This window comes from Mastigoproctus giganteus, chromosome 2 (genome assembly GCF_048544385.1).
Source record: "Mastigoproctus giganteus isolate SK-2022 chromosome 2, ASM4854438v1, whole genome shotgun sequence".
Lineage (NCBI taxonomy): Eukaryota > Metazoa > Arthropoda > Arachnida > Uropygi > Thelyphonidae > Mastigoproctus > Mastigoproctus giganteus.
The window spans coordinates 93046985-93059170 of record NC_143576.1 but is presented as its reverse complement, the minus strand read 5'-3'; the positions used below and the strand labels follow the sequence as shown (position 1 = coordinate 93059170).

The 12186-nt window shown below is 37.1% G+C and overlaps 1 protein-coding gene across 1 annotated transcript in view; it reads right to left on the bottom strand.

The window, feature by feature from the left end:
• Positions 1-12186, bottom strand: part of TfIIB (transcription factor IIB) — a 145118-nt gene that overhangs the window by 26071 nt on the left and 106861 nt on the right. Inside the window, exon 8 of the mRNA XM_090368585.1 lies at positions 578-672. Within this exon, the coding sequence (XP_090224711.1) occupies positions 578-672 (95 nt within the window). The remainder of the gene's footprint in view (positions 1-577; positions 673-12186) is intronic.

The window sequence follows — 12186 nt, the reverse complement described above, 5'->3', positions numbered from 1 at the left end:
GGATACTCAATAATTGCATCCAGGATTTCATTTGTAAAATAAATGATCATCTCAACAATGGGCTCGCAAATTTTTTTTTTTTTTTTTTGGTAGTTGTTGGCGCATCGGCTTCTGTGGCCATAATGCACCTCCCAAGGTTTTTGCAGTACTTTGATCCAAGGCGTGAATCGAACCCGCGACCTTTGGGTTGCCAGGCAGGCACTTTACCCACCCAGCTAGGCCGGCCAGCTGCTCGCAAATTAAAAAAAATATAATAAAATAATAATAACAATGGGCTCGCGCGAGCCCACTATAGCTCGCCACTGCTTACACTGAACTTAGAGGTCAGAATACCAAATCAACATTAAAAAAATATATCATATCAAATGGTCTGACTTTATAAGGTTTTCTAGTGTGCTTCTATTTTTTTAGAAGCATCAGAGTTTCAGAAAGTAGATAATTTATAACAGCTGTACATTTGACCATTCTTTCAAAGGCTTTGCATAAGCAACTAGTCAGTGCTTCACGGTAATAATAACCTTAATGTGATTATAAACAAATGACAATTAACTTTTCAAAGCATAAAAATAGATCTTACCCTGGAACAATATCTAGTTCCACAGCTTTCCGAGCAATATAAGTGGCTGCTCGTTGAACAGATGATGGAAGTCCCAGATTGGAACAGAAGCGAGACTAAAAGAAATTATAAAAAGGTATAAACATATCACACAACATTACTAAAATTGTTTAAATGAATGACATGATTCAAAAATTGGCTAGAATAAAATGCTATCTTAACTCCAACTAAGTTCCATCATTTGATAGAAGTGAAACATGAGTTACATTGAAAATCAATATGTAAGAGCATTGAGTGTACACGTGCATACTCATTTTTGCTTTTATGACCGAAAAAAATGAACCATCCGGAACAGAGGTTCTTTATCTTTTAGACACCACATAATTCCATTACTGCAAACCAAGATAACTCTGCATCCCACCAGATCTTTTCAATAGTATTCAGATTAATACAATTCATAATAATTACTTTGTTTTACATTAAATTATTTTACAAAATGTATAAAGACAAGCTGAAAAATAATGCCTCTTAGTAACCAGAGTATGTAGCACAGCAAGATCCAACTAGGTTCTTCTTAGGGTTAACAGTTTATAGTTAGTATATGTGCAGTGTCATATTCTGCACAGATATTGTTCATTTACAATTATGCTCTTATAAATAGAAGCATCTTTGAACATGCAGTTCAAACAGCCTGCAGCTATTGAGTTTCTAACCAAGAAAATGTAGTCCTTTTTTTTAAAACCACACTCCATTCAATACAATGAGAAACTGAACAAGCAAAAAAAAAAAATAATAATAATAGTACAATGGATAATTTAATAGCAGCTGTGCTGCTGGAATTCAAAATTATTCCACATCTTTCCTATGGCTAAATTTGGTCCCAAGTGACTTTTTTTCTGCTTCCAAAGCTTAAAGAACATCTTTTTATGAAATAACTGATATGATTCCCAATGAAGAAATTAAAGCAACTGTGAAGGTTCAGCTCTCAACCCAAAGAATTTTACTTCAACTGCATTTAAAATCTTCTGTGCTGAACAAAATGTGCCAAGTTAGGTGAGGTAACTTAATAAGTTTCCGTTAACCTTTCCATCAATGAGTTTGCCAAATGTGTGTGTGGGTTCGTGGCAGTGAGATTTCCACTATAACCTCTGTGGAGTAAAATATTTTTGAGAATTAAAAAAAAAAAAAAAAATGAAAACTTTGTGCCTAAATGCTTTCAAATATTAATTTGTTCTTATTTTGACTTGACTACCCAAAATTAAAGTGAAATTGTCAAAAACCACATCATAAATTAAAAAAAAAAAAAAAAAAAAAACATTAAAAAATTTGTAAAAAACTAATTACTTTTTCTTCAAATAGGCCTCTGGGGTTGGGTATATTCATACTATGATTTTTTAGTGTTTCTCACCAACCATTGAAGTAAAAACGAAAGACGAACCAAATTCTTAAAATTTTAATATTTACAATAAATTTACAAACAAAACACCATATTACTGATGATAGCAATTTTAAAATAAGACAACTGTGATGTACAGTAAATATACAAGGTGATAATACAAATACCGAATTTAAAATACAATAAAATATACTAGGTTAAAAGCGCTAAAATACTAACTGAAGCTTTCAAAGGCTTCTGCCTTCTTTCTCAACAGTGTACTTCTGTTCTGCGGTGCATCATTAAATACCAGCAGGTTCGAGGTGCGTCTCACGTAAACGTATACTGTTCCCGTCGGAACCGGAAGTGGCTCGGGAGCGTTTCAGGCAAAAATGTTCATCCCCTCCAAGGATTACCGCCTCAAAGAGGGGATGAATGCGTGTGCCCCTATCTCTATTTATATTATTCTCAATAGAACTAATTCGTAAGCTCTCGAGCCACTTGTGGTCCCAAAATTATGCACCCGATCAGTGATGACAGCTTCGTCTGGGGAGATTTGATGTTGCTTCTCCCAGAAATGTTCAGCTACGGCGGATTTACCATAGTCTGCATTTCTTATCGCATTTGTGTGCTCCCCCAGACGATCTTTGAGACGCCGTTTTGTTTCTCCCACATAACACTCCCCACACTCCGGCCATTTAATACTATATACGACCCCACTTATATTTTCATTTAAGACAGGGTCCTTGACCTGTGACACAATTGTGTGCAGCTTCCTGCCTGGGAGCTGCACACAACGTGTCTGGTAATTCCTTAATATATGAGCTAAACGTTGATAAGCCCGGATAGTAGGGGATGTATGCGGTGGCTATTGGCGTGAAGGACTCACTTCTATTCTGCCCTCCACTAATGTATTTCTCTATGATCCTCCGGGGGTAGCCACACTTCAAAAGATCCGCCGTAACACGTTCATACTCCATTTTTCTATCCTCTGAGGTACTACAATGAGATTTTGCCCTATCCACTAATGCTCTTACCACACTGTTCCTGTGATGGTTAGTCTGAGCTGAGTTGTAGTGTGAGTATTGGCCTTTGCACATAGATTTTCTAAATACTTTTGTTTTTAAATGCTGGCCTTCTCTACAAATCAGCACATCCAGGAATGGCAAAACCCCTCCTTCCTCTACCTCAGAGGTGAATTGTATGAACGGGTAGAAGCTATTAAGAAAATTCAACGTATCATCCTCACTCCCTTTCGGAATAACTGAAAACGTATCCTCAACATACCTTTTCCACGGACGCATAGGGAGAACTGTAGTATTAAACAGTCTAGACTCGAGCTCCTCCATCGCTAAATTAGCTATGATGGCACTAATGGGGGAGCCCATAGCTGCACCGTTAACCTGCTTGTACATGGTATTATTAAATACCATAGTAGTGCTCGAAAGGCATAACTCTATGCCTTTACATATGTCCTCTAAGTTTAGTTGCATCCTATTGTTCAAGGTGGTGTCTCTTTCTAAGGCCATGTACGCACAATGTATTCCATGGTCAATTGGGATGCAGGTAAACAACGATGTCACATCAAAGGATATCATAACCTCGTTTTCTTCTATACATTGTCCTCTTATGAATTGTACAAATTCTTTGCTATCTCTGATACTATGTTCAGAGAGTCCAACTAATGGTGACAGTAGTTTGGCTAGGAAACCAGATAATGCATACGTGGGGCTACCTATAAACGAGACTATCGGTCTGAGTGGCACACCCACTTTATGTATTTTTGGCAAACCGTAAAACCTCGGTATCTGGCTTCCTGTGGCATGTAATGCCCAATATGGCTCCTTTGAATACCCCAATACCGCTCCTTCACGCCAATAGCCACCGCGTACAACCCCTACTATCAGGGCTTATCCGAATGTTTAGCTCGTATATTAAGGAATTACCAAACACGTTGTGTGCAGCTCCCAGGCAGGAAGCTGTACACAATTGTGTCACAGGTCAAGGACCCTGTCTTAAATGAAAATATAAGTGGGGTCATATATAGTATTAAATGGCCGGAGTGTGGGGAGTGTTATGTGGGAAAAACAAAACGGCGTCTCAAAGATCGTCTGGGGGAGCACACAAATGCGATAAGAAATGCAGACTATGGTAAATCCGCTGTAGCTGAACATTTCTGGGAGAAGCAACATCAAATCTCCCCAGACGAAGCTGTCATCACTGATCGGGCACATAGATTTTGGAACCGCAAGTAGCTCGAGAGCTTACGAATTAGTTCTATTGAAAATAATATAAATAGAGATAGGGGCACACGCATTCATCCCCTCTTTGAGGCGGTAATCCTTGGAGGGGATGAACGTTTTTGCCTGAAATGCTCCCAAGCCACTTCCAGTTCCGATGGGAACAGTATACGTTTACGTGAGACGCACCTCGAACCTGCTGGTATTTAATGATGCACCGCAGAACAGAAATACACTGTTGAGAAAGAAGGCAGAAGCCTTTGAAAGCTTCAGTTAGTATTTTAGCGCTTTTAACCTAGTATATTTTATTGTATTTTAAATTCGGTATTTGTATTATCACCTTGTATATTTACTGTACATCACAGTTGTCTTATTTTGAAATTGCTATCATCAGTAATATGGTATTTTGTTTTGTTTGTAAATTTATTGTAAACATTAAAATTTTAAGAATTTGGTTCTTCGTCTTTCGTTTTTACTTCAATGGTTGGTGAGAAACACTAAAAAATCATAGTAATTACTTTTTAATGTAGTAATATAACCTCTATAACTGAAAACCAGAAATTTTTTTTGACTTTTTAAATCCAAATCAAACAACAACAGCTAATAGGCATGATCTCCTCCTTTAATCTTCAAAGTTATTTTCAGGCTACTAGTTGGAAACACAAGAGATGGCAGAAAATACCGGAAGATTTCAAAAAAATTGTATGTCAATGGATATATTATTTGTATTATTTATAACAAATCCCTGAAAAAAGTAAATTTATGCACATACACCTCATAGCCCACATGCAAAACGAAAATTGAAATTTACTTTTCAGAAAAATGATACATCATGTAATTCATTACATGAATTACATGTAATTCATTAAGCACTTCAAACCTGCAAAGAGCAAAAATAAGCCTTTATCATTACAGCATGCAATAAACTTTCAAAAAGGTTCTATTTATCTGCATTTCTTGGTGAATCCTTATGAATTTGGGTATGCTGATTCTAAATATGACTTTAGTTTTTGTATACCACCAACGGGCTACCCAAATATGAAAAAGAAAATACAGGAACTCCCCGACTTATGTAAGGGTTGCATTCCGCAGAATGTTATGTAAGTCAGAATTTCCTCCATGCTTGTGCAGCACTTGCAACTGTGCTCGCTGAATTGATTGAATCAAAAAAGAAATGTTTGACGAACTTGTAAATAGAATTATTTATTGTATTTATTCAATTTTTTATCTCATGTGCAGGAAAATTTATAAAAGCATGCAATTTAAAAAAATTATAAAAAAAGAGAGGAGACAGGCATAACGTCGGTGAGTTTTACCTCTCGAGCATCGTTGCCAGAATCAACGTCTTCAGCTGATAAGTACACCGCTGTGGAGGTTAAGGGTTGTGGAGATTTCAAAGGGGTCGGCCACTCAACCTTACAAAAGAACATATTAACGGATGACTGGACAATGGCTTTTGTCTTTTCACTGTAGATTTCTTTGTAGCAAGCAAGCATATCATTCACACCTCTGTTAACTTTTAACAATCGTTCGCTGTCAGGATCCATCTTCTCAAAACTCGCCATTGCTGATGCAATTTCATGAAATGCCATTGTGATCTCTGGTGATGAAGCGTCTCAGGGCTCCTCATTGGTTCATCTTGAGCTTCGTCAGCATTTTCTTCTTTCACTATCGCTGCCTGCAAGTTCTTTGTTAGATAATTTCTTCTCTTCTTTCCTATTAACACCTCCACGTCTTTGGCAACAACCTCCAACTGAAGTAGATCTGCAACCTCTTCATACGATTCATCTTTTTCAAACCATCAGAAGCCTTTTATGTACTGTGGGCATATTTTCTTCCATGCACCATTTAAACTTTTAGTAATTTCCGCCCAGGCCTTATTAATGTTTAAGATGGCATGGTAAATATTGTAAGATTTTCAAAAGTCTCAATGTAAAATTTTTCTCATCATCTACTTCAGATAATGCCTGAGCATTATCTGAAGTAGATGATAAACGTTGTGCATAAATAGTATGCTCTTAAATTGAAAATAACACCCTGATCCATAGGTTGGATGAGTGAGGTCATGTTTGATAGTAGAAATATGACTCCCACTTTCAAATTGAAATCATCTAGATGTGTAGGATATCCAGGAGCATTATCTAATAGAAGCAAAATCTTGAAAGGAACATCATTGTCTTTACAATATTTTTCAACCTCACGAACGAAACAGCATTTAAACCAATCCTCAAAGAGATATTATTATCCATGCTCTCTGGTTCGATCGGAAGTGCACGGGTAGGGTGTCTTTATTGATGCCCATAAGTGCACGAGAATTTCCACAATGGTACACAAGCAGTAGTTTTAATCTGCAATCTCCTGCTGCATTAGCCCCTATTTTTTGAAGCCTTGAAACCTGACATTGTCTTTTCCTCTTTGGCAATGTATGTTCGATCTGGCATTTTTTTTCAATACAGAGCAGTCGTCAATGTTAAAAATTTGCTGTGTTCAATACCCACCTTCATCAATAATTTTTTCCAACACATCACAAAATTTCTCTGCAGCTGCAGAATCGGCACTCACGACTTCACCACATACTTTAATGTTATGGAAACCAGTGCAATGCTTGAACCTATTAAACCACCTGTTGTTTGCCACAAACTTGGCTTGAGGTTTGCCGTACTTATCCTTAATATCTTCATAAATACTTGTTGCTTTTGCTTGAATGACCATTGGACTCAGGGGCACTCGCTTCTGAATCTGATTTTTGTTTCATATTATTAACAGCTGTTCCATCTTCGATATAGCACCTGAACGCTGTTTTGTGATCACTGTTGATCTTAAGTGTGTTGATACTTTGAAAACACACTTAAGATCAACAGTTCTTTTATACGCGCACTATATTCACTGTTAAAGCAGTGAGACCTAATTCCCTAGCAATAGATGACAAACTTTGTCCTGCTTCATATTTCTTAATTAATCATCTTCATTTCTAAATGAATCTTGTTTCTTTTCTTAGCATTTGCATTTTCCGTTGGTTGCTTTCCCTTCATCATTGCAATACGTGAATACAAATGAAGGGAAGTTTCAGAAATTTTTTTTTTTTTTATACGATTGAAGATTTCAGTGAAGGGGAATACATTTCACCATAATAACGTAACGTAAAAACCCACAGAATTCCAGTTACTGGGATTATCACAAATGCAATAAGATAGAGTTTATTACCCGTTTATAATAGACTGTATAACAGAAAAGCCCAATAAACCAGAAATTGCAAATTGTTTTTATTTTTTGGTCGTGACCTCCAAAAATGTGCTAATGGAACATATGATAACAATGAAAGAGTAGTGCAATTTCCATTATAAATATGACCTTTTAGAGAGATAAATGGCTTAGTTATATAACAAAATTTTCAACTTCCAAGGACTTGGAACAAATAAAAAAAAAAAAAAAAAACCATTTATCCCTATGGGATGCAAAATATGTTTCCACGATTTTTTTTATGTTTGCACCAACTGGCAAAAACTTACATAAAGTAGAATTTCCGTAAATCGAGTATTACCAAGTCGGGGAGTTCCTGTATACAAAATAATAGGTTTAAACAATGTTTATCTTCTATGTAGAATAGAACATTAACCTTTGTTATAAAACAAGGCAAAATATAAAAATTTTAAAAAATAAATAAATAAAAATTAAATTCAAAAGTAGCTCCTTGCATTAAATAATAAAAAAAACAACCCTAAAAATGTACAATCACTGTCTTTTGTGGTCAGTGTAGTCATCCCAAACCAAAACCCAAATGCTGTCAACCATCACAGCTTCATCCCACCTTCCTTCATTGCTCTTCCCAATTGGTTTTTATGGCCTGGTAGAATCTCTCCTCAATATCTTCACTAACACTGCCAAATATGGTTTACAGCTATCCAGGTGAGACTGCATGTAATGAGCTTGATTGACATTCTGCATCTCATTTTTCCATAATTTTTAAATCAACTAGTCAACTAACTGTTTGTAATTTTCATTCTTACTATTACCAAGAAAGCTATTCACTACAAGACAAAAATTACTTCCAGGCTCACTTAGCACTCCAGTCATTTTGTCTTCCAGTTCTTGCAAAGCCAACATGTCCTTATCTTGTAGACCAATAAATATGCCACCTTTCACTTCTGCATAACATAATTTTGGAAACAATGATTGTATATGCTTGAAGATATCAGCTCGAGGATCACAAGCTTTAACAAATCGTTCGACCAGTCCCAGCTTGATATGGAATGGTGAAAGGACGACTGTTTCTTGGAAACAAGGAACTGTTTATTACATTGTATGCACCAGGCTGTAACTCAATTCTGGCAGACTATTCTCTCCTCTGCATTACTGTCCCAGAGGCAGAGAAAGCAAGGAAAATTAGTGACACCACTTTATAACCTGAACGAACACAAGCAACTTGAAGTTCCACAGACATTTATACTGGTCGTATTTGTTCTCCTCTTCACATTTCTGTGGTCTTCTTGAGCACTTACCAATCTGACACTGTATCGTTGGGTGTATATTCGAAGTGTGAAGCAACACATCTATTATACTTTTACTTGAGCTGTCTATGAAAAGCTGCTGTTCTTCTGAATTGTGACTAATAACAATTTCTTCATAAAGACCAATTAAATCAAAACAATAGCACAATGATTTGCAACAGTGTAAAAATGTGCATAGTGATATTTGGAAGTTCTGTAGATGAGATCAGGTAGATTTTGCTTTTAAATAACAAATGAGGAGCTCTGCACTGAATTTTGTTAGCTCACAATTGCCAAAATGTTTACAAAAATAGATTCATCTAATTTTAATGATTAGGGAAATGCGGTGCTTTACTCGAAAAAGTTCCAAGGCATGATCCCAATTTTCACGATCATCAGATTTGTCTAGTTCTGAAGACTCATTCCTGAAAAGTGCAGGTCTTCATTCTGTGACACTGGAGCAATAAAGGGTGGTACTTTGGGATACACTTCAGTTATTCAATTTAATGAGTCTGTAGGCTCTTTCCATATTCAAAGTACAGAGGCCCCCCCCACTTTTCAAGGTTAATATATCCCGTGAAGATGACGTGAAAATGTGTTAATCAAATATAATAACGAATGTAAAATGCTGTAATTCATCCAACAGGCTTTCAAAATCTTTATTAATTTTTAAAATAACTGTTTTTACTGCCAATATAAGAAAGAATAAAGGAGAATAAAGATGTTTGAAAAATTCAGTTCATTATGTAGTTCATATAAATAACTTACATCTGTAATAAATATTTGTCCAAAGTAATTTGCACACACTTTTGTTTCCTTTTCTCCGCAGTGTGTATAGCAGCTCATACATATATCATTGAAAAGACTTCATGACATGACCTGCACTGGCAGCCCATCTGCACTGCTCAGCGAACTTCATATTTGACTGCAGATCTTTTTCACTTTCCACTTCCCTGAGTGTAGTACCACACAGTTGGTACATTCCTCTTCGGTTATTAGTAGTAGTGGCATGTGATGCAAGAAAGCAAATGTATGAGCTTATGCAGCATCAGCCAAAAAAAAAAAAAAAAAAATTCACACCATTCCCTCCGAATGCCTGTCCAGTTCCTCCTTAAATTTATTCAACCTATCAACTTCCACAACAACAGATGGAAGTTTGTTCCAGCAATTAACCACCCGCTGGCTAAAGGCAAATTTCCGCACATCTATTCTACCTCTATCTTTTCTTAATTTGAATTTATGCCCCCTTAGGTTCGCAATCTGAACAAGTGGAAGGATCCCATCAGAATTCAGCGTGCTCAACCCATTCAAGGCCTTATATACCTCAATCAGATCACTGCGCAGGTGCCTAGTCTCCAGACACTGCAATTTGCAGAACTTAAGCCTCTCTTGATAAGAGGATCCCTTCATTCCCCTCACCAATCTTGTTGCCCTTCTCGGTACACGCTCAAGTAAATCTACATCCTTCCTAAAATGAGGCCTCCAGACCTGTACGCAGTACTCAAGGTGTGGCCTGACCATTGCCTTATACAGAGGGATAATCACCTCATTTTTCCTGCTAGCAAAATTCCTATATATCATTGACAAAACCCCATGACCTGCCCTGGCAGCCTGTCTGCATTACTCAGAAAACTTCATATCTGACTGCACAATTACTCCCAGGTATTTTTCATTTTCTACCACCTTAAGTGTAGTACCACACAGTTGGTACGTTTCTCTGGGGTTACTTCTACCCATATGCAGTACTTTGCATTTGTCAAGGTTAAACTTCAGTTGCCACTTCTTAGCCCATCTGCCCAAATTATCTAGATCCTGTTGCAGTAGCTCACTGCCATTACTGTCATTAACAACCCTGCCAACCTTTGTATCATCTGCAAACTTCGACACTAAGCCTGATATACCTTCATCAATATCATTGATAAATATACAAAACAACAGTGGACCCAACATCGAACCCTGTAGGACTCCACTAATAACATTAGTCCAAGAAGAGCAGCACCCATTGATTACCACCCTCTGTCTTCTCGCACTTAGCCATCCTTTTATCGATTGTAGCAACTTACCCTTAATACCATTCTGCTCCAATTTGTACAATAGTCTTCCATGCGCAACAGTGTCAAAAGCTTACCTGAAATCCAAATATATGATATCAAAATTATTTTTTGCATCCAGTTCCTTTGTAACCACATCATAATATCCTATCAAATTTGTCAGACAAGACTTTCCCTTAACAAACCCATGCTGTGTCTGAATTATTGCTGCAGTCTTGTCTAGATGATCCTGCAATGCATCTTTAACCAGTGACTCCATTATTTTACCCGGAACAGAAGTTAAACTAACTGGTCTGTAATTACTCATTTCACCCTTCGATCCCCCTTTGTGAATTGGGGATACATTTGAACATCTCCAGTCAGTGGGAACCTCCCCTGAGTCCAAGGATGCTCTCATAATTATGGCTAAGGGTTTGCTTAGTTGCTTTGCCGCCTCCTTTAATATAACTGGGTAGATCCCATCCACCCCAGGTGCTTTTCTTACGTTTAACTTCAACGGTTTCTCTTCCACTTTGCTCTCAGTTATTACAAAATCATTAAGTATCCTGCTACAATTTGATAACCTTCTGCCATTTTCAAACCTTAATAATTCCTCATGTGTGAATGTAGATGCAAAATACTCATTCAGTTTGTTTGCTATCTGAGCAGGATCATCAACAGTCGAACCATCGATGTCAAGTGGACCAATCAGATTCATCCCCTTCCTTTTAGAGTGTATATAAGTAAAGAAATCCTTGCTGTTTTTCTTAGCATCTTTTGCCAAGGATTTCTCGTAATCTGCCTTCGCCTGCCGAACCTCCTTTGTGACCTGATTACAGATTAACTTATATCTGCCATAGGTTTCTGAGTCGCTTGATAATTTATATGCATCCCATGCATTTTTCTTCTCTGTTACGAGTCTCATTAGTTCATTTGACAACCATTTAGGCCTAAACCTTGAACAATATTTCTTAATAGGTATGAAACTTTTAGTAGCATCCACGATTAATTCCTTGAATGCTTCCCACTTAGAATTTACTGTTGGTAACATCGTCAGTTGATCCCACTGTACAGAATTTAAAAACTGTCAGAGACCACTGTACTTGCCTTTACGGAAGCAAAAACCCTTTCCTTTACCCCTGATGGTAATTAAATCTTTAAGTAAATCCCACGTCAGTACACTGTGATCATGCCACCTAGTGGTTCTTTTATCTGCAAATTCCTAATACATGAATGATCACTGCTGATAACCAGATCAAGAGTATTACTTTCTCTGGTTGCCTCTCGAACATGCTGCTGCAGAAAACAATCATCCAATAAATCCACAAAAGTCTGACTAGTGTGTGAGTGCCCAACCCACAAGTTCCAAGTTTCAATATCTGGGAAGTTAAAATCCCCCATTATAAGACATTCCGATTTACTAGTCCACTCTATTTCTCTGTACAATTGTTCATTGTACTCATTCGAGTCATTAGGCCTATAACACACTCCTACTCTT